The 20,197-nt window shown below is 43.6% G+C and overlaps 1 protein-coding gene and 1 pseudogene across 4 annotated transcripts in view; one reads left to right on the forward strand and one right to left on the reverse strand.

The window, feature by feature from the left end:
* The window catches only part of RNF8 (ring finger protein 8), a 33,383-nt gene extending 26,618 nt beyond the window's left edge, over window positions 1–6,765 (forward strand). For all 4 annotated transcript variants that reach the window (XM_058733777.1, XM_058733775.1, XM_058733776.1 and 1 more), the window contains one exon: window positions 6,260–6,765. In XM_058733777.1, coding sequence (XP_058589760.1) covers window positions 6,260–6,343 — 84 coding nt within the window. In that variant the 3' untranslated portion in view covers window positions 6,344–6,765. The remainder of the gene's footprint in view (window positions 1–6,259) is intronic.
* Window positions 6,672–9,136, reverse strand: LOC131515400 (TM2 domain-containing protein 1-like; annotated as a pseudogene).
* Window positions 9,137–20,197: the final 11,061 nt, after the last annotated feature.

Consider the following 20,197-nt stretch of genomic DNA (forward strand, 5'->3'; position numbering starts at 1 on the left):
CACAAAAAGGCTGAGCAGAGAAGACAACCAAGAAGCTCACTGCCTTTACACGTGCTTCCCACCACCTGGCCATTGATAACCCATATTCATATGTGTCTTTGGATAAACCTTTCTCTAAGTCCAGAGGAACAGAAGGCCTAACAGCTACACTGCTAAGAGTAGGATCTTCTGTCCACTGCTTTCTTTTCTTCTAGCCCTTCAACAGATGTCAGCCACCTTGAGTAGGGCCAGGAATCTGATGCTGATGTGCAAGCAGCTGTGGTGTGAAACTGGACCTCAGCTGGTCAGCCAGAGTGGAGGCAGCAAGCCTGTTGCAGAGCCAGGCAAAGCGGGTGCTGAGCAGGAAGTATGCTTGAGCCTGTTCTGCCGAAGGAAGGCTTTGTGACCTGTGGGAGAGTGGGACAGCCCTCAGGTGGTTCTTTGGAACCGGGATGTTTTCCACTGTTCTGACAGCTGTGTGCTAATAGATTTTGTGGCCAGTCTGAGCTCTCATAGATCTTTTACCTCCCAGGAGCCACTTGATTCTGGCAGAGTCCTGTTGTTCTTCTCCTCACTTTTTACTTCATCAACTTTTACAGGAACCAAGATAAAGAGATACATAAGGCATCGTCTCAGTTCTCACAGCACTCAGTCTATGGAGGAGGTAGAAAGGCAGGTCGGTAGTGTGACAATTTCCCCACGAGGGTGCTAGGACACCGCAGAGGTGCAGACAGTTTGGCCTGGGCAGGTAGAGGTACAGTAGACAGCCGCATGGAAGTAGTGTCACTTGAACTGAGTCTTAGAGGTTCCCAGGGCTGTAGCTTTCCAAACAGAGGCTTCAGCACAAACAAAGCACAGGCATGAGAAGCAGTGACATGTTCATAGCAGTGCCCCCCTGGTGGCCCATACATGACAGAATATCTACATGGTGCTGGAGCAGCATGAGGACAGCCAAGACCTAGGAAGTGTCTGCCGAGGCGTCGTAGATGCCTTCAGTTTTCTTTTTCTTCCCTTTCTGAGAGGAGCAGTGACCTGGGACCTAGATTTAACCAAGGTCAGCCTTTGGCTTGGGTCTGTGTCAGGGTGGGGACACCCATGTACTTTCTTCCCCCAAACCAGTGATTGGGTTTCTTCTCACAAGTGCAAGCACAGTAGATGGCTTCATGTAGTACTAGAAAGGGAAAGAAGAGCCCTATGTCCTAAGTTCACCTCTGGCTCCCCTCACACAGAGTTAATTCTGCACATTAAATTATATCACACCCTCCTTTTCCCTCCAAAGGCTAAAGAGGGTGCCTGTCTGCCTTTTTGGTAAACCTAGGAGCCTACACAGTAAACTGAAGCAGCCTCCCTGTTGCACTCGATGGCACTAGGCTCAGTTTCCACAGGGAGTGCAGCTTTGAGGTTTTCTCCAGAGACCGACAGAAGGCTCTGAGTCCCGATTTAGGGAAATATGTGCCAGAGCCATCAGTGGCTTCACTGGTCTGCAGTGTAGGGGTTAGAGGAAATTCTTAGTTCAAATACCAACCTTCCTTACCAACTGAAAACTGCTTTAATCTCCAGTGCATGGGAATTTTGAAAAGGACCAAACTAAGGATCTGGGAACCAGGATTGGCAAGCCTATAATTGTCAGAGTTCTGACACTGTGGTAGGGCTATTTTTCTCCTGGACAAGGGTTGCTCTTATCACAAATTCAGGGAGGGAAACCTGTCAGTCTTGTGGCAGCGTAGTATGCTGATTCCACCAAGGCAGCCCCACTCCAGGCCTCCCTGGCTGCTTGTTGTCTTCTAGTTCCATATCCCCATGGGAGAAGTGATGCCTCATGACTGATGAGCCATTGATCCCTTGTAAACTCTGTGAGGCCAGATTATACAGAGGACATGAGGAGAGTATTAGGATACTAGATCCTCTGTTAGAGAAAGGATGCTCTGAAGCTGGGGCAGATAACAAACATCTAGTAAGTGCTTGTCACGTGAGTAATTGTGGCTCTCTGGGATATTGACATGAGATTTTCTGAAAGGAAGACATTTTTTTGACATTCCTTATGGAGGATCTCCCTCTGGAGCTGGTGAGGAGCTAGAGCAGAGTCTTCTGTCGGCTCCTCCCCTTCCTCCATTTGTTCTGTTCTCATTAAATGTTGGTTGACAGAGTGTTAACATTCTCACTTTTAGCTTTCCCTTGCAGTTTCTTTGGGTTGTGCTCAGAAAAGAAGAAACCAAATTATCTAGAAATAAAATCTTGTTGGTCCTTTAAAATAGTGATTTTCAGTCTAGGGGCTTTTTCAGACTACAATTCCCTGACTCCCTTGATGCTGTTGTATTGAACCAAGGCTACTGGTGGGAGTGCGCCATGGCCTTCAGGTATGTTGAGGTGGGGAGAAAGGTGTATAGGCCACAGCTTTCCTGAATCTGTGAGACAGAGGCCCCTCCAGAGGTTAAGGGTCACTAGGAAGATAGACTCAGGTCATACCACTTGGCCTGTGGCTCTTGCCAATTTCCCGTAGGCTATGAGGAGGGTGATCCAGACCCAGGACAGGAGAAACTGGCAGCCGCTTAAGACAGTATCTGCCTGCCCATTTGGAACGCTTTCCTTGATATTGCCCATCACCCGTTGCTGAAAAGCCTTATACAGGAGTATGTGGGAATGGCAGTAACAGTGTCTGGCAAGTTGACCTCATCCAGAGAGAATACTTGTTAGCAAGTACTTTTAATCCACCCAGTCCTGCCACTAGAGACTCGTGTGCATGTAGTCAGCATGCCTGGCTGGCTTTACAACAGTTTGTCTAGGGGAAACGGCTCTCAACAAGGTTGGCATGGGGTGGGGTGTCCACATGCATGCACTCAAATAGTGTGTAACACTGAACTCTTAAAATTTTTGACTTTTAAAAATTCTCCCTTTGCAAAATTGTCATGGGATACAAAATTAGAATTATTACTAGAAGCTTTTTTCTTATTTCTCCATCACCACCCCCCGTTTTTGCCCCTTATTTTTCCTTTCCTTCCCTTCTTTTGTCTGTTGTCTTTCCTTTCCTTGTCCTTTGATGGGTGTCTCCCCCATCACCCTTATTGGCATCTCCGAATGCATAGTTGGAAACAACAAGGGCAGCACAGGAACTGTCCGCCCAGTTGGGGAAGGGAATGTGATCTTAGTAGAAGTCAGCTATGGGATTAATTGGAATATGTGGAATAGCAGCCCATGAAGTCCTAGAACCTCAGATTTTTTGCTGACTATATAGTCCTTTAGACTTCTGAGTGTCCTTCCCTCTAGAGGTCAAAAGCCTGTTGCTGACGTTAGTGCTCTGTCATGGAGTGTCTTCTCCCCTTCACCAAAAGCACCTTACTGTAGGAACCTTGGGAGAGTTTAGGAGAGTGGCCTTCCCGGATGCAATTAAAAATCCTTCACTGTACCCCAAATGTATAGACGACTGGTTTGAGGGAACCATACCATACCAGAGCAAAGAGACCTTGACTACCTGCCCACTGAGTTAGGAACTCTGGTGAGCCCCTGACATGCTTACTGGCCAGGGCTTGTCCACCTGGGGAAAAGGGTCTGGAGGAAGAACATGAGCACACGCTATAGCATCAAAAGAAGTAAGTATTGAGCAGCTCTGGCCATCTCTAGGGATGTAGCAGGAGGTACTTTAGATCATTCATTGCTGTTTTCCTCAGCAGAAGTTTCTCCTGGGCTTTTTTGTCTTCTTAATGATAAAATAGAGTTATTTTGGTTTTCTGAAAAAATGGATCTTCCCTCCCCGTGAACATGTAACTTAATGATTTGCTTTATATAGAAATACTTTCAGGGACTTCTTATTATAGACCACCTGTGTAAATACAGAGTAGTGTCATTAACCAAAACAGATTTTCCTTTAGCGTTTCTTGGTTCCTACACTTAACTCTAGATGAACACAGAGCGTGTTGGTTGGTTGGTTGGTTGGTTGGTTTTTAAGTAGGCTTCACACCCAGCGCAGAGCCCAACATGAGGCTTGAACTCATGACCTGAGATCAAGACCTGAGATCAAGACCTGAGCTGAGACCAAGAGTCAGTCAGCCCCAGCTGACTGAGCTACCCAGGAGCCCCAAACACAGAACATGTTTAGATTTCAGTGAACTGATCTTGGAGAGTGACTGGGGTCACTGAATATGCCTCTTCCTCCCGCTCCCATAGAATATCATAGAATCAGGTATATCACCATTGAAGCTTCTCTGCACTAGCTGGATATATATGTTGCCCAACTGCCTACTACTGCGTTCTTAAGAAATCTGATAAGACCAGGGACACCTGGGTGACTCTCAGCTGGCTAAGCGTCCAACTTCGACTCAGGTTATGATCTCATGATTCTTGAGTTTGAGCCCCGCACCAGACTGTCTGCTGTCAGCACAGAGCCTGCTTCCAATCCTCTGTCCCCATCTCTCACACTGCCCCTTCCTCACTCTCTCTCTCTCAAAAATAATAAACATTAAAAAAAAGAAAAAAATCTGATAAGACCTGTCATGTCCTATTCCTGGCTAGGGCTTCTGCTTTAACTGCTTTCTGCTTTCCTACTCTGGAGAGTTTGGACCTCTTTTACCTTTGTCTCATGAAACCTGAACCAGAACCAACCCCCAAAAAACATCTCTTCCTTGCTTCCTTTCTTCTCGGCCTTTCCTTCTTAGTTTCTACTAAGTGCCAGGTGCTGAGGCTAAAAGTGAGCAGGCATAAGGATGAAAAATTGCCCTTTGGATGCAGCAGGAATGTAGGACATTGATGACTTTATTTAGTACAAGTTTGAGGAATGGTGGGGTCAGAGCTAGTTTTCAGTGAATTGGAGAATGAATGTGAGATTAAGGAGTAGAGAAAACAGAAAAGTAAGATAGACCAGGTCTTCTAAGAAATTTGGCTACGACTAAGACCATAGGGACAGCATGAAGAGAAGGCTGTAGTTGGAGGAGGAAGGTTTTGTTTTGTTTTAAAGAAATGAGAGCTCTGTGTGGTGTTCAGTTGCTGAGCCTGTGAAGGAGTTGCTGGGAACCTGGGATGGTGGGTAGGGGCAGATTCTTTGGAAGGCAGGGTAGGGAATGCAGAGCACAGATGGGGGGATTAGTCTTTAAAAGTGGGAGGGTGCCTGGGTGGCTCGGTCTGTTAAGCTTCCGACTTTGGCTCAGGTCATGATCTCACGGTTCATGGGTTTGAGCCCCATGTTGGTCTCTGTGCTCACAGCTTGAAGCCTGGAGCCTGCTTCGGATTCTGTGTCCGTCTCTCGGCCCCCACCCCCTGCTTGCGCTCTTTCTCTCTCAGAAATAAATAAAACATTAAAAAAAGTTTTTTTTAAGTGAAAGGGTACATCCTGTCTTCTAGAGAGAAGGGCTTCATGTGGGAGGGTGGGCAAGGAAATTTGCTTGAGAGAATTTCTTTTTTGTGGCTTCTGTATTTTTCTGTGAGCTACTAGGTGAGGCCATTAGCTGCACGCAAGAGAGTCTTGCTTGGCTCTCTCAGCTCTCTAAGGCTGCCCACAAGTGGAGAAAAGGAACTTTTACAATCCTTTCAGTCCTCCTACCAAGTCTTTAGGACCTCAGTCTCAGGGAAGGGGACAGTCTCCTTGGTGGCTTTGTTGTGTCCTTAGGCCAGGATCCCTGCTTCCCCGAATTGAGGAAGCAGAAACAGTAAATAGCAGTAAATTGTCCCTCCCACCCCCACTGTCCCCACCTCTCCCTGCCTAGTGCTGTGTATATAATTCCTTCATTCTCCAACACATGTTCATTGAGGGCCAGCTTTGTGCCAAGCTGCTCTAGGTTCCAGAAATAGAAAGAGAAGTGAAAATCTAATAAGTTTGATGTGATTAGTGCTATGGAGAAAAACAAAGCAAGGGATCAGGGAGTGATGGGAAGAGCATTGCCATTTTTGATAAGGTAGCCTAGGAAGGCATCACCAATAAGGCAGTACTAGAGTAAAGCCCTGAAGGCAGCAGCCGTGTTGCCACGTGGGGAAGAGTGTCACGTGGGGAGTGCACTTGGGGAGGTGGAGGGGCAGCGAAGCTGTTGGTGTGGCTGGAATGGAGCGTGTGATGGGGGAGGACTAGGAGGTGGAGCAGCACAGATTTTGTAGGACCTCAGGGGCCTTTGGAAGGAATGGGACTTGAACTCTTACTCTTGGGACGAATGAGGATCAGGCTCTGAACAGAGTGATGTACTCTGAGGTCTGTTTTCTTGGTTCACTGTGTGGGGAAGAGGTGGAGCGTGGCAGCAGGGAGACCAGGCCAGGGAAATGCAGGCTCCTCCTTTAATTCTCTTTTTCTTTCTCTTCAAAGCAAAGAGACTGTCCTGAAGACCATGCTCCAGAGGCATTTGAAGGACTGCCAGGCAGTGGGAGCTTGGAGCTTGGGATGGTCTAGAGGATTCTCTGTGGACAGGTCTTGGGCCGCTCTGAGATAGAGCATGGGATGGAGCCACGTGGGACAGAGACTGAGTTAGGAAGTCCTCCTGAGCCTCCATGTCGGCCAGCCTTGCGGCCACCATTGTCTGAAGAGCCACTGGTCCTCACCGCACTGACTGCTTCAGGGTACTCAATAGACTCGGCTTCACTGCGCGTTGAATGGGTTATGTATTTCTGTTCTGCTTTTTAAATTTATTGTTGTTGTTACTGTTTTGGTACCTCAGAAGCACCTCTGTCGACATTTGTTTTGGACAGGTTGGGTGTACCCTTACGGCTGCCCCTAAAAGCTAAGACAGCTTCTCTTGGAGAAGATGGCATACCTCTTTGTGAAAACAAGATGTCATTTCCTGGAAATAAAATGTAAAGCCTATCAGTTGTGCAGCTGGGCTTTGGTGTACTTATCTTCTTCCCTTCCAGCTCCCACACAGTCTCACAAGTAAACACTGGCAGCTCATAAATTGCAACCAAGAAAGTGACTGTATCAGATGATAGACTCAAGTGAATGTCAGCATAAGAAGCCAAGCCCAAGATCATGACCACCACAGACGGGCTCTGTTAAGGCCCTGACTGTTGTTTTTCCTTTTCATTCCAGAGGTGGGTCACTGTTTACCTGGTTTTGAGACAGGGTTGGTTTCCTCTTTCAGCTGAGGTTTAGAAGTGGTTTCCAAACTATTTTATTTATTAATTATTATTATTATATATATTTTTTAAGTAAACCCCACACCCAACATGGGGCTCAAACTTATGACCCTGAGTTCAAGAATGACATGTTCCACCAACTGAGCCAGCCAGGCACTTCCCAAATCTGTTTTATCTGTTTATCTCTTTACGTGGTATTATTTTATTTATTTATTTATTTATTTATTTATTTATTTATTTATTTATTATTAAAAATCATTTATCTTTTACTGCTTCTCCTTTTTAAACAGAAAGAAAACTAGTTTGATGTTTGGGAGATAGAAGCTTAGGAAAACCTGTGGTCTCCTTGGTTACCAGTGAGGAGAATGAGGGAAGATGCAGGAAGCTGAAGAGTAGTCATTTGAAACGAGGAGCTCTCTAGTAAGATTATGAAACTGCGCATTATGTCGTTCAGCAATTTGCTTCCAGATGGAAAGGTATTTTCCTCTCCCTTTTTACTGTCTACCTGGAGAATCATACTTTGTATGCTTTATTTATACCCCTGTGTTTTCATTAAGGATTGGTAACTGTTGCCTCACCAGCTTTCTAGGGATGGTGGATTTGCAACACTGACTTTCCCGTGTACATGTGTTCTGTTTATATGATGGCGTGAGCATGTATAAATTTTTGTATATTTGGTTTTTTAAGCTCACACATTCACTTTTAGAAGAGTGCAGATATACATTTTTTGAATAGGTAATATGGTCACATACCTTAAAATCAGAAGGCACAGAAGGACCTAAAGTGAGAAGCCTGTCACCCTTGCCCCCCCCAGTGACCACTTCCCGGCACTGAGGTGATGGGTGTTACTAGTTCTTAGGTACCTTTCGAGACATCTCTGACTGTACAAGCAAACGTACACATAGTCTTTTCCCTTCTTTCACGTGAACTAAGAGAGACTCTACACTCTGTATACCTTGCTTCTTTCAGATATATCTTTGTGATGGTTCCATATCAGAACATGAGGAACTTACTGTTTCTTAGTTATATCTTCCCATTATTGCATTGTGTGTTTGTACCATAGTTTGTTTTTCCAGTGTGTTTTTGGTCTAGGTTGCTTTAAACCTTTTACTTCCTTTTTTTTTCATACAGCTCTCAAAATCCTATTAAATAAATCTCGGACTCTATACTTTAAAACAACAAAGCAAAAATAACAAAAAATTCCATAGAACCCACAAGATGTTATGCAAGGAAGGAAAAAAGGAAAGTTTGGAAATCCACGTACTGGGAGTTCTCTTTTAAAATCAAAGCGGTTAGGGGCCTCTGGGTGGCTCAGTCAGTTCAGGATCTGACTTAAGCTCAAGTCATGATCCCCCAGTTAGCGAGTTCAAGCCCCACATCAGGCTCTCCACTCTCAGTGCAGAGCCTGCTTCAGATCCTCTGTCTCCCTCTCTGTCCCTCCCCTGCTTGTGCTCACTCTCTCTCTGTCAAAAATAAACATTTTTTTTTAATTTTAAAAATTTAAAAATCAAGGAAGGTCAGTGTTTCTTTTTTAAAAATTTATGGTTAAATAAATAAGTAAATAAATTTATGGTTGTAACTATTTTCCTAAATGTTTCATTAGTGATAGTCTTTTAAGTCTGGTTCCATAAGAATCTATAACATAACTACTTCCATCTGAAGTTCCTATAATCTGCGCTGAAATAAGAATGAAATCAATTAGGCTCTCAATTCCACAAAACACTACAGCACAAAAGTAAACCTAAGGCAGACTATCCAAGATAAAATTGGTCTCCCAACCATTCAAGGAAAAGACAGTGCAACTATTACTTTGAATGAATAGCCATTTACATTTACATTTGGGAGCTTGAGAAAATCAACCTCATTTCCAGTAAAATATGTTTCACATTGCCACAGAAATCCTTATATAAGTTGTCTTGGGCGCTAGAAAACAGAGCATGAACTGTGTAGTTTGTACAGTTATCTGGTTCTTGCCACAGCATTGTTGGTTGGTTGGTTGGTTTAGGTATTTACAAATACGTTGTCTCATTTTGAGGTTCTCACACTTTTGTATCTCCTTGCCCCCAGTGGTGGTGGTGGTGGCAACCTTCCAAGGTTCCATGGTAACCGACATGAGCCATAGGACTGCCAGGAGCTGTTGGGCTTGTTATGGATCAGTGCATCCCACTTTTTACTCTTAAAAAAACAATGCTAAAAAAAAATAAAAACAACAACAATGCTGCAGTGAACACTCTTATCATTAGAGCAAAGATCCTTGAAGAAGGAACATCTTGACTGGAAGAGCCTGAAGGCCATCTGCCAAAGACTAATCTCACAGACTGACCATTCCCTCCTCCGCCTGCACACAGGGTGACTTACAGCCTCTCCCTTCAGAACACCATGTTCTTCTCAAGAACCATGTTCTTAACACAGGTTAAGAAAGTAAGCTCTTAAATACAGACCTAAGAAAAAGAAAACTTAACATTTGGAAGTCAGACTAGCTGGGTTTGAATCCCAGTCCTGCCATTTGTAACTAACTATGTGACCTTGAGCAAGTTAGTCAATCTCTCTGAGCCTCCGTTTCTTCATCCCTTGAATGTCCTGATGTGCTATTGTGAGGCCTAAATAATTATCCCAGTTATTGCACTGCTCATAAACAAAAATCTGAATGTTCTATTTTTAAAAGACAAACCAAAAACTAACCCAAACTTTTGCATTATTTCTCTGAGCTACAGTATGTTCTTCCCCTGGAGAGATATCTGATACTAAACATCATCTACATTTTGCTTGCCTAGAAAAACACATGGTGACTTTTCTGCCTGCAGCACCAAACCACAGTATAGCTGAGCCCCATTACTGTGTAGTCTAGCTCTAATTAAAGGCATGTTCTCGACAACAGGGCTCTGAGAAACTGGGTAAAGGGTTTGTTTCAGATTCTGGCTTTATTACACAGATGAATGCAGCCAGCTAGCTCTGCGAAGCACTTTGCAATGAGTGGCAGGTGTCCCATATACATCTGATTATGTTAACCTAGAAAGGGCTTACTCTACCTCTAAGCATGCTTCATCTCAGCAATCCGACTGCCAAGGCAGGGTTAGGTAGCTGGATACTCGTCATCTGTTTCTCTGATTGGAAGCTGCTGTTTTTACAGAAAGACCTAAATCCTCTCCTTATCTCCAGCCCTTCTCTCTCACCGCTTTTTTCTTCTGGACTATCCAGGCAGTCATCGTAGCTGCAAGAGTGCCTGGAATGGACAATTCTCTCCAGCCACCCATTAGCTTTTAACATCCTGACTCTGGATAAAATCTCCCCACTTGACGTCTAAAGATAACCTAGAAACTTAGGGATGCCCTAAGTATGTTCTTTGCAACAACACATTCTAAGCTTCTAAAAAATCCTACAATTAACTCTATTCGACACAAAAATTAAGAGAAGGAACATCTAATTTGCATTGTGGTCCTAACCTAAGAATTAAGAAAGTTAAGAGAATCATGTAATCACTGTCCCTAATCTAAGAGATGTGGTCTTGTTAACAGGTGCAGGGCCTGATTTGAGCAGAATGCTGCCACTGGTAACAGTAGGCCAAGGGCTTGTTCTGAACTTCCCACTTGGTCAATTCTTTTAGCTTTTTTGATAAATGAGAGTTGAGGCCGTAAGAATAGGGGCTTCTGGGGAGAAGATTGGTGTGTTGTATTGAGCTTGTATTGATGAAAAGTAATGAACTGTCTTGTTCAACTGATTTTATTGCGTTTTTAAAATTTTTTTCTTTTTTTTTTTAGAGAGAGAGCACGAGTGGGGGTGAGGGGCAGAAGGGGAGAGAGAGAGACAGAGAGAGAGAGAGAGAGAGAGAGAGAGAGAGAGAGAGAGAGAGAAAATCCATGCTCAGTGTGGAGCCCAATGTGGGGCTTGATCCCATGACCCTGGAATCATGACCCGAGCCGAAATCAAGAGTCAGATGCTCAACTGACTGAGCCTATTTTTTGATTTTTTTGTCATGTTTAGAAGAGCATATGAATCCCAGGAAAGGGCTGAATCTGTAGTAGGTGCTCAATAAATACATGGCTCTAATTCTTTTGTCTGCAGCATCCCCAAGCAATGTACCCATTGTGGGTTGCCAGAGCTCACTAATGTAATCTCCAGGCGTTATTTTCTGTTTGTGGTTGCTTTACCAAAGTCTAACCGAGATCCCCACCTCAGATCTGATTTCCAGACCTACTGTCTCTGCTACCCACTTCCCTTTGGGTTCTGTGAATACTTAAATCTGATGTAACTTTTTTGTCATAGAGTGGCCATTTGAATTCTGGATGTTTTCAGTAAATTCAGCAATAGTTACTGAATGCCCATTTTTTTTACTAGGCACAGTTCTAGGTGTTTGGGGTATGGCACTGAAAAAGCAAAAAAGCTGCTGTGAGCCTATAGTCTGTTCTGGGAGGGGTCAAAAGGTCAAAACCTTCCCACAAAGGTTTTGCCAGATTCAGCAATGCTGCCTGTGGAGCTAGTATGTTGGATGTGTTTTCATATTCCTCAAACAAAGAGCCTGTAGGCCGGGACTGGATCCACTGCAAGATGTGAAGCTGGAATTTCACACCTTGAGGACCTGGGGTCCGGGAGGACCAGAGGGTCCTCCATCTATTTACCACCCCTTAGGATGTAGGGACCAGCTCTTTCGAGGGGCCTTCAAGGGCATCTCTAGGCAAGTTTGGGCCCTCACAGCATGGAAGGCAGGCCCTGAAGAACCCCCTCTGAACTACCTAAGACGACCACAGTTCTATGCAGGCAGTCACCTGGGTGACCACTGAGGGAGCTTCAGGTGACACTACTTCAGCCCAGGTAGGCACAGCCAAATGTTTCTGAAGTGAGCATTGACACCAAACTTAACCTAGTTGGTGGGTGATAGTGGGCAGATTTTCAGGACATGTGCCTTTGTGAGTTTATGCCTAGCTGTGAGGACTCTCCTGACCTTGTAGCTCTTCTTGGTTCCTCACCTCCTTACGCAGGCTTCTCCCTGTGCTGCCCTGGCTCTCAGGAGCTGATTGTGTGCGTCTGTTCCTAATTCTACATTCAGCGACGTCATGTTTGGTAGTCTGAAATCAGTCACGGTAGGATTATTTATACCATGGAAATTGGCTAAATGCCACAAATCAGAGCCCTCGCCCCCGCTGGCATAGCCAGTTAAAATATTTACCAAAACGCCACTGGCACCTCCCAACATGGTTGATTCCGAAGGCCTTCTCACTCCAGGTCTTCCCAGTTCCTGGTGAAAAAGCCACTGGTCAGGCCAAGGGTGCTGTCTCCTTCCTGGTTCTCTAGAATTGCTCCAGGAGGGTAGTGGTGTGCGTGCAGAGGCAGAACGGCCCTCCCCACTACTCTAGGCCACACTTAGTCATCTTTGGAATCACTGACACTTTAAGAATCTCCAGTTTCTCGACAAAATGGCCGCTGACCATCAGTCCCGTAGCCATAGGGGCCTAGGCCTAATCCCAGAGGTCCAGGGAGAAGACAGAGGCTACACCACCCGCTGCATCCCCACTTCTTTAATGACCTGCGTTCTCATAGCCATTGAATGCAGTTGGATGCTTGGTGGAGGACAGGGATATAATCAACAGCAGCAGAGTCTCAGTCCTCAGCAGGGCCATCAGTCAGTATGCCCCATCATGCTTACTCAAACCATCTTCCTACAGGAGTCCTTTAACAGTGATTGGGAATAGGCACTGTGGCTGGGGTACTGGGCATCTCTCCAGGGCTGGAGCCTTGTTGCTGGGTGGTGTGAACTGCACTTCATCCTGAGCCACACGAATCTGGATATTAGTCCTCCCTCTTGGGATTATAAGCCAGCTTTGGTTTCTTGCAGCACGGGCACAGGTTGTCCTAGGTAGCATCCTAATGATTTTTGGAAGAATCCTTCCCAGGCATGGTGTGACTTTGGAGATGGCAGTGCCCTTGACTCAGGCCACCAGGTACGACTTAAGGCCTGACCTTGTGAGCGGGCTGATTTCCCAATGAACGTCTCTAGTCATGAGATCTTGTCTCCAAGTGTGCAACCCTCACAGAGCAGCAACGGCTATCTTCCTACTTCCATTTGAAGAACCTCCTCACCCTTCTGCAACAGGTCCTGAAATTTGGGAAATGGAAAACAGAATCTCTATTACCTCCCCTTCAGTTGCCTAAATATGAGGGGCCAGATTTTTCATTTTCCCCTGCCCTTTTGGAGTTATCTAACCCCTTCTAAGAAGTTAGCTTCTGAACCCCTGGGATAGTTCTCAGCATTCATTCGTTCCACAAGTATTTACTGAATACCTACTACGTGCCAGGCACTGTGCTAGATTCTAGCATTACCACAGTCTCTGACTTTATAGGACTTGTCCTAGAGAACAGACAGTAACAGGTGGTTAAGGTTTAAGTAGAAATAGTACTGGGAACCAAGAGAACACAGAAAGGGAGCAGCCAGCTCAGACTAAGGACATAGAATGCTTTCTAGAGCATTAGATATGTAAGCTAAGACCTGAAGGACAACTAGGGATCACCAGGTTACGGGTGAGGAGAGGAGAGGACTGGGGGTTGGGTGGAGAAGGAAGTGTTCTGGGTAGACAAGAGTGGGAAGCCAGGGAGGTGAGAGAGCATGGCCTTCTTGCGGAAGTGAAACGCATTCTGTGTGGCTGGATTGTAGAGTTCCTAAAGAGATGTAATAATATAGGCTAACAATATCTCAATAACATGTGTTGAACATTGTTACTATCACTTTAGAGGAATTAACTCTTGTAACAAATCTGTTATGATTCCATGTTATAGATGAGAAAATGGAGGCAATAAGAAGTTAACTCGCTTGCTCAAGGGCACACAAATTAGTGGAAAGGAGAAAATGCGGCTGAAGTGATCAGCCCCTATTATGGAGTTTTATCCTAAGAACAGTGAGCAATCATTGGAGGTTATAATTGGGGGGAGTGACATTTTCCTCTGTCTTGGGAAGATCAGTTTGGTTGCTATGTGGAGGGTAGGTTAGAGTGGGGAAGACAGAGGGTATCCAGGGAGGCCATTTAAGCAATTCCAATAATCCACACAAGAGGTTAGATGGCCTGAATTAAGTAAGGCATTGGTAGTGTGGGTGGGGAGAAGTGGAAGATTTCACAGATATTTAGCAGGTGTATTGAGCAAGACTTCTGATTGATTGGATGTGGGGATGAGGGAGATCCTGGAGTTAAGGGTGATGACTGGGTTTCTGCCTTGGAAATAACTCAGGAAGAGGAAAATATTTGGGGGAAGATATTAGTCAAGCATGAATTTATTTTGGGGGGATTGTTGAATTTGAAAATGCTGAAAAGAAAATTGCATGGAGTGACTACAAAGTCCCTACACATGCTGATTATATACTCCCCTCCATGGACCACACACATTTAAATTTTTCTGCCACATAATCTTCTGGACATTATCTTCCAGAGCAATGGTTGGAAGTCATTAAAGTAGGCCTCGATAGCTGCTTTGAGGAATTCAACTGTTATCAGGCGGATTTGAGAATTTATCATGATACCCGAAGGCAAGAAGCATACTACATGATATCAGAGCTACAGCCATTCCAACATCCACTAAATTGGCTGTCAAGATAAATATTTACAAACTGGGAAACCATAAGTGCTGGAGCAGAAGAGCTGTTGATTTAAGACCTTTCACACACAGTTGTGGAAAAATCCATGTGTGAAGTGTACTCAAGTAAGCATTGTGGTTGACACTTGTGACAAAAATGCCCCATCAAATGATCTTATGAAATTGCCACCCACATCAGGACATGAGACAGCTGTTGCTCTGGGATGGACCACATGATGTGACTCATGAGGACTTCAAGGCTTCTCAACATAGAGCTGAGAGCTCAGAGGTGAGACCTGGCTAGTAATACAAATGTGTACAGATGGTTACTGGGATCATAAGAGAGAATAAAATCCCCCAGGGAGAGTAGGCTGAAGGGGAAAATACCCCAAACAGAACGCTGAGGACCACTGACCTACAAGGGGAGCCACCTACAGAGACCAAGAAAGGGTAGTAGGCAAAAGGTAGGAGAAGTAAATGGTGACGTATCTCAGAGGGCAAATGTGATGGTTAATTTTGTGTGTCAACTTGATTGGGCCACGAGGTACCAGACATTCAGTCAAACACTATTCTGAGTGCCTGTGAGAGTGCTTCTGGATGAAGTTAACATTTGAATCAGTGCACTGAGTAAAGCAGATTGCCCTGTCCAATGTGGGAATCCTCATCAAATCAGCTGAATAGAACAAAACGCTGACCTGGTAAGTGAGAAGGACTTTCCTCCTGCTGTACTTCCTTGAGCTGGGACATGGGTTTTCTTTTCCTGCCTTTGGACTCAGACTGAAACATCAGCCCTTCCTGGGTCTCTAGCCTGCAGGCCTTCAGACTGGAATTACACTGTCAGCTGTCTTGAGTCTCCAGCTTGCCAACAGCAGACCTTGGGATTTGTCAGCCTCCATAATCACATGAGCTATTTCCTTATACTCAGTCAATCAATCAATCAATTTATCTATCTGCCTGCCTACCTACCTACCTATATCCTATTGTTGGCTCTGTTACTCTGGAGAACACTGACTAGTACAGCAAGGCAACATTTCAGGAATTTGGGAGTGGTTAACAGGGCTAAAGGTTGCTGTTGGTCAAGTAAGATAAGAACTGAAAATACCAATGGGTTTAGCAACTAGGAGGTCATTGGAAGAGCAGTTTTAATGATGTGGTGGGGGCAAAACAACCATTTGCTCTGCATTAGGAAGTGAGTGAGAAATATTTCAAGGGAAGAAGAAGAAAAAAGGATGCAGTTGGAGAGAAAAGTCTGAAAATATGGTAGAGAGAAGTTGAGGGCTTTTTCTAATGATGGTTTTGATGTATTTCATGAAGTTGGAAAGGATCTTCTCTGACTAGAGTGAAGGAAAGGGGAAGTGTTGAGATTGGATATTGGAAGAAGATAGAGAAGATTTGAAATAACTGCTGGGCTGTGTGTGGACAAGGCGTGTGCCTGGATGTCTTGTGGCACCAGTAGGTACTTTTGTGTGGTTTTAGCCTGGCGTGGCTCAGCTTCCTCTGTCTGGAGAAAATGGAGCTGCATGGATTCAGGGTTGGGATTTTGATAAGAGGGTGTCATGGGGATGAAGAGGGGATGACCTTGGATTCAAGACTGATTGGAGTGGAAAATGAAGAAAGCAGGGAGGTGGCATGTAGAAAGTAGATGAGTTTAGAGCCCGGAGTAGGTATCTGCAAAGTCAAGGAATTGGATGTGAAGGAAAGAGCTAGAAGTGAGAGAACTGATGTGTGGATTTAATATTTAAAGGCGGGAACAGTTCTACAACCAAACATGGATGTCCTCATCCCAAAATGAAATGATGGGATTTGCCCTATGAGCACTCTCCTTTATGGAAATAATCTTGGACGCTTTTCTTAAATGTAATATTTTTATTTATAAAATCGTTTATTGCCATTATATGTGTACAATAAATGTAATAATTAAGAAATTTATAATTTATGACATAGAAATTCATTTAAGAACAGATAACCCTAAAATTTGTATAGGACCACAAAAGACCCCAAATAGCCATAGCAGTCTTGAAAAACAAGAGCAAAATTGGAGGTATCACAGCCCCAGATTTCAAGTTACACTACAAAGCTGTAGTAATCAAAGCCAGTATGGTACTGGCACAAAAACAGATGCATAGATCAATGGGACAGAATAGAAAGCCCAGAAATAAACCCAGAATTATATGGTCAATTAATCTTCGACAAAGGAGGCAAGAATATGCAATGGGAAAAAGTCTCTTCAACAAATGGTATTGGGAAAACTGGACCACTTTCTTACACCATACACAAAAATACATTCAAATGGATTAAGGGCCTAAATGTGAGAGACCTGAAACCATAAAAATCCTAGAAAAGAGTGCAAGCAGTAATTTCTCTGACATCAGCCATAGCAACATTTTTCTAGATATATCTTCTGAGGTAAAGGAAACAAAAGCAAAAATAAACTGTTGGGACTGCATCAAAATAAGCTGCACAGCAAGGAAACAGTCAACAAAACTAGAAGACAGCCTACTGAATGGGAGAAGATATTTGCAAATAACAAATCCAATAAAGGGTTAGCATCCAAAATATATAAAGAACTTATACAAGTCAACACCAAACCCCCCCACAAGTAATCCAATTTAAAAATGGGCAGAAGACATGAACAGATATTTTTCCAAAGAAGAGATACGATGGCCAACAGACGCGTGAAAAGATGCTCAACATCACTCACCATCAGGGAAATGCAAATTGAAACCACAGTGAGATATCACCTCACACCTGTCAGAATGGCTAAAATTAAAAACAAGAAACAAGTGTTGGCAAGGATGTAGAAAAAAGGGAACCGTCATGCACTGTTGGTGGCAATGCAAACTGTGGAAGTTTGCAGCCACTGTGGAAAACAGCATGGAGGTCCTCAAAAAGTTAAAAATAGAATTACCATATGATCCAATAATTTCGCTACTGGGTATTTACCCAAAGAATACAAAAACGCTAATTCAAAAAGATATATGTACCCCTATGTTTATTGCAGCATTATTTACAATAGCCAAATTATGGAAGCAGCCCAAGTAACCATTGATAGATGAATAGATAAAGAAGATGTGGTGTATATGAATATATGTGGTGTAGAATATTACTCAGAATATTAGCCATAAAAAAGAATGAAATCTTGTCATTTGCAACAACATGGGTGGATCTAGAGTATAATGCTAAGTGAAATAAGTCAGAGAAAGACAAATAGGATATGATTTCATTCATCTGTGGAATTTAAGAAACAAAAAGAACAAAGGAAAAAAAAGAGACAAACCAAAAAATGGACCCTTAACTACAGAGAACAAACTGATCATTACCAGAGGGGAGGTGGATGGGGGGATTGATACAGATAAAGGGGATTAAGAGTATGCTTACCATGATGAGCACTGAGTATAACATTGTATGTTAATTGAAAAAAAATTATGTGTATTAATATATATATACATATATATATAAATGTTCTGTTCTTATGTGTATATTCTCATAGTATATTAATTTAAAATGTTATTAAATAATATATTTATAAGAACTGTTCATTTTTGAGTATATCTTTATGGACCCCTAATCTCCCATTCTTTCTCAATCTCCAGCTGCAACAGTAGGAACAAATTAAGCATTATTTTATTTAAAACAAAATTTTTTTTAGCATTCATTTATTTTTGAGAGACAGAGATTGACAGAGCACAAGCTGGGGAGGAACAGAGAGAGAGGGAGACACAGAATCAGAAGCGGGTTCCAGGCTTTGAGCTGTCAGCACAGAGCGAAATCATGGACTATGAGATCACGATCTGAGCTGAAGTCAGTCAGACACTTAACCAACTGAACCACCCAGGTGCCCCAAGCATTATTTTAAAATGCTGTTACAAAAATCTTTGGTTCCTGTCCTTTTCCTGCAACTGTTCCACCTACATTTGTCCTTTCTTTGACTATCTAGCACCAGAACTACTTTCTTATTTTTAACTAGTTCTCTTCCTTATGAAGCAAAGCCCACCTCTTCACAAGGAAGCTGAAAATACCAGATACTTAACTTTCCCAGAATCCTTTGCAGCTAGAGCTGTACACATGACAAGGATCCATTAATTGGACACATTCAAGCTGTGAATGGGAAATGTGATCCAAAAAAGCTGGGACCAGCAGAATCATGGTTCTGTGAAGACGGTGGCTCATGAGTCCAGTTTCTAGAAACAGTTGTGGCAGTGGTGCTCAGCATTATCCATGGTCAAAGGCATTTGCCATGCAAACTTTGGTATGTGTGCCCAGGTACTAGGGGCAGAAGTGACTTCACCAAACTGGTTCTGTAGTACAAATTTGGAGTATTATTCCTGGCTGCATAGCTGCCAAGCCTCTTCTGATATATTCTTTCAATCCTGTCAATATATTCCTTCTCTAAGTAGTGTGCCCAGAATCCATTTCTACTACTAAGTCAGAAAGCTGACATAGCCTGGTTCAGCCTTGCCTCAATTCTCTGAGCTAGCCTATATCCTCCCAAATCATTTTCTTTTGATTTGAGTTAGCATCAGGGTCCATTACTTGTCTGGGTAGCAAATGTGATGAGGAAAAGAGTATGAGTTTCGAGTCTATTTTTTTAATTTACTCTATGACCTTTAGCCAGTTACCCTACCTCTTCTAACAGATAAGAGGGCACTTCCCACTCTGACCTGTTCTGGTTATAGAATTTGGATGGCTCCTCAAAGGTCTCTACTGAGTAGTGAGCAACAGGTTGAACTGTTGATTGATCTTCCTTCCCTCTTTTCCCCCCACCCACCGAGGTTCTCTTTTAAGTTCATAACATCCTGAAGCAAATAGGTTTATCACCTCTTCTCTTCCATCCATTTTCTTCCCTCACAAACTCTGTGAGACTGGGAGAGTGGACATTCCAGAAGCTAAAGGAAGTGAGAGACAAGAGGGAATGGAAGGAGCTCCCCAAATAAGCTCAGGGAGGGGCCCCTGGAGGGCTTGGTTGGTTAGAGCATGCAACTCCTGATCTTGGGGTTGTGAGTTTGGGCCCCATGTTGGGCATAGAGATTACTTAAAAAAAAAAATAAAGCTCAGGGAACAGAGAGACAGACATGTCCTAGGCCCTACCCTCTTACAGGTGGCTTCTTATAAGGAGCTTCCTTAGAGCATACATACTGAGCATCTTAGAAGTTGGTATCTGGGACAGGCATCAAAATCTTTTGATAGCTTTCTAAATGAGTCTCTGGTCTTTGCTCTTTCCCTCTCCAGTCCATTTTCTACTCCTTATCCCAAGGTAGCTGTCTAAAGTACATGTGAGATCATGTCTTGGCCATCTACGTTTCTGCTGGAGTCATGGGCAAATGACTTAAAATTTCCAAGTGTCAGTTTCCTCATCTGTAAAATGGGGATAACAGTATCTATCTCCTAGGGGTTGTTGTAGAAGATTAAATGAAATTATAAGTATGCAGCCTGTAGCATAATGCCTGGTACATGCCAAGAGCTCAGGTGTTAAGTATTGTTATTATTGCCATTATTGCTATTGCAGAGGACTTAGATTGCCCATGTTGCAAAACAGCCATGCGGCCTGGAGGTCATGAGCACTAGCTAAGGAGTCAGACACACCTAAGTTTGAATTTTAGCACTACAGCCTGTACTA

The sequence above is a fragment of the Neofelis nebulosa genome, chromosome 6 (assembly GCF_028018385.1).
Source record: "Neofelis nebulosa isolate mNeoNeb1 chromosome 6, mNeoNeb1.pri, whole genome shotgun sequence".
Taxonomy (NCBI): Eukaryota; Metazoa; Chordata; class Mammalia; order Carnivora; family Felidae; genus Neofelis; species Neofelis nebulosa.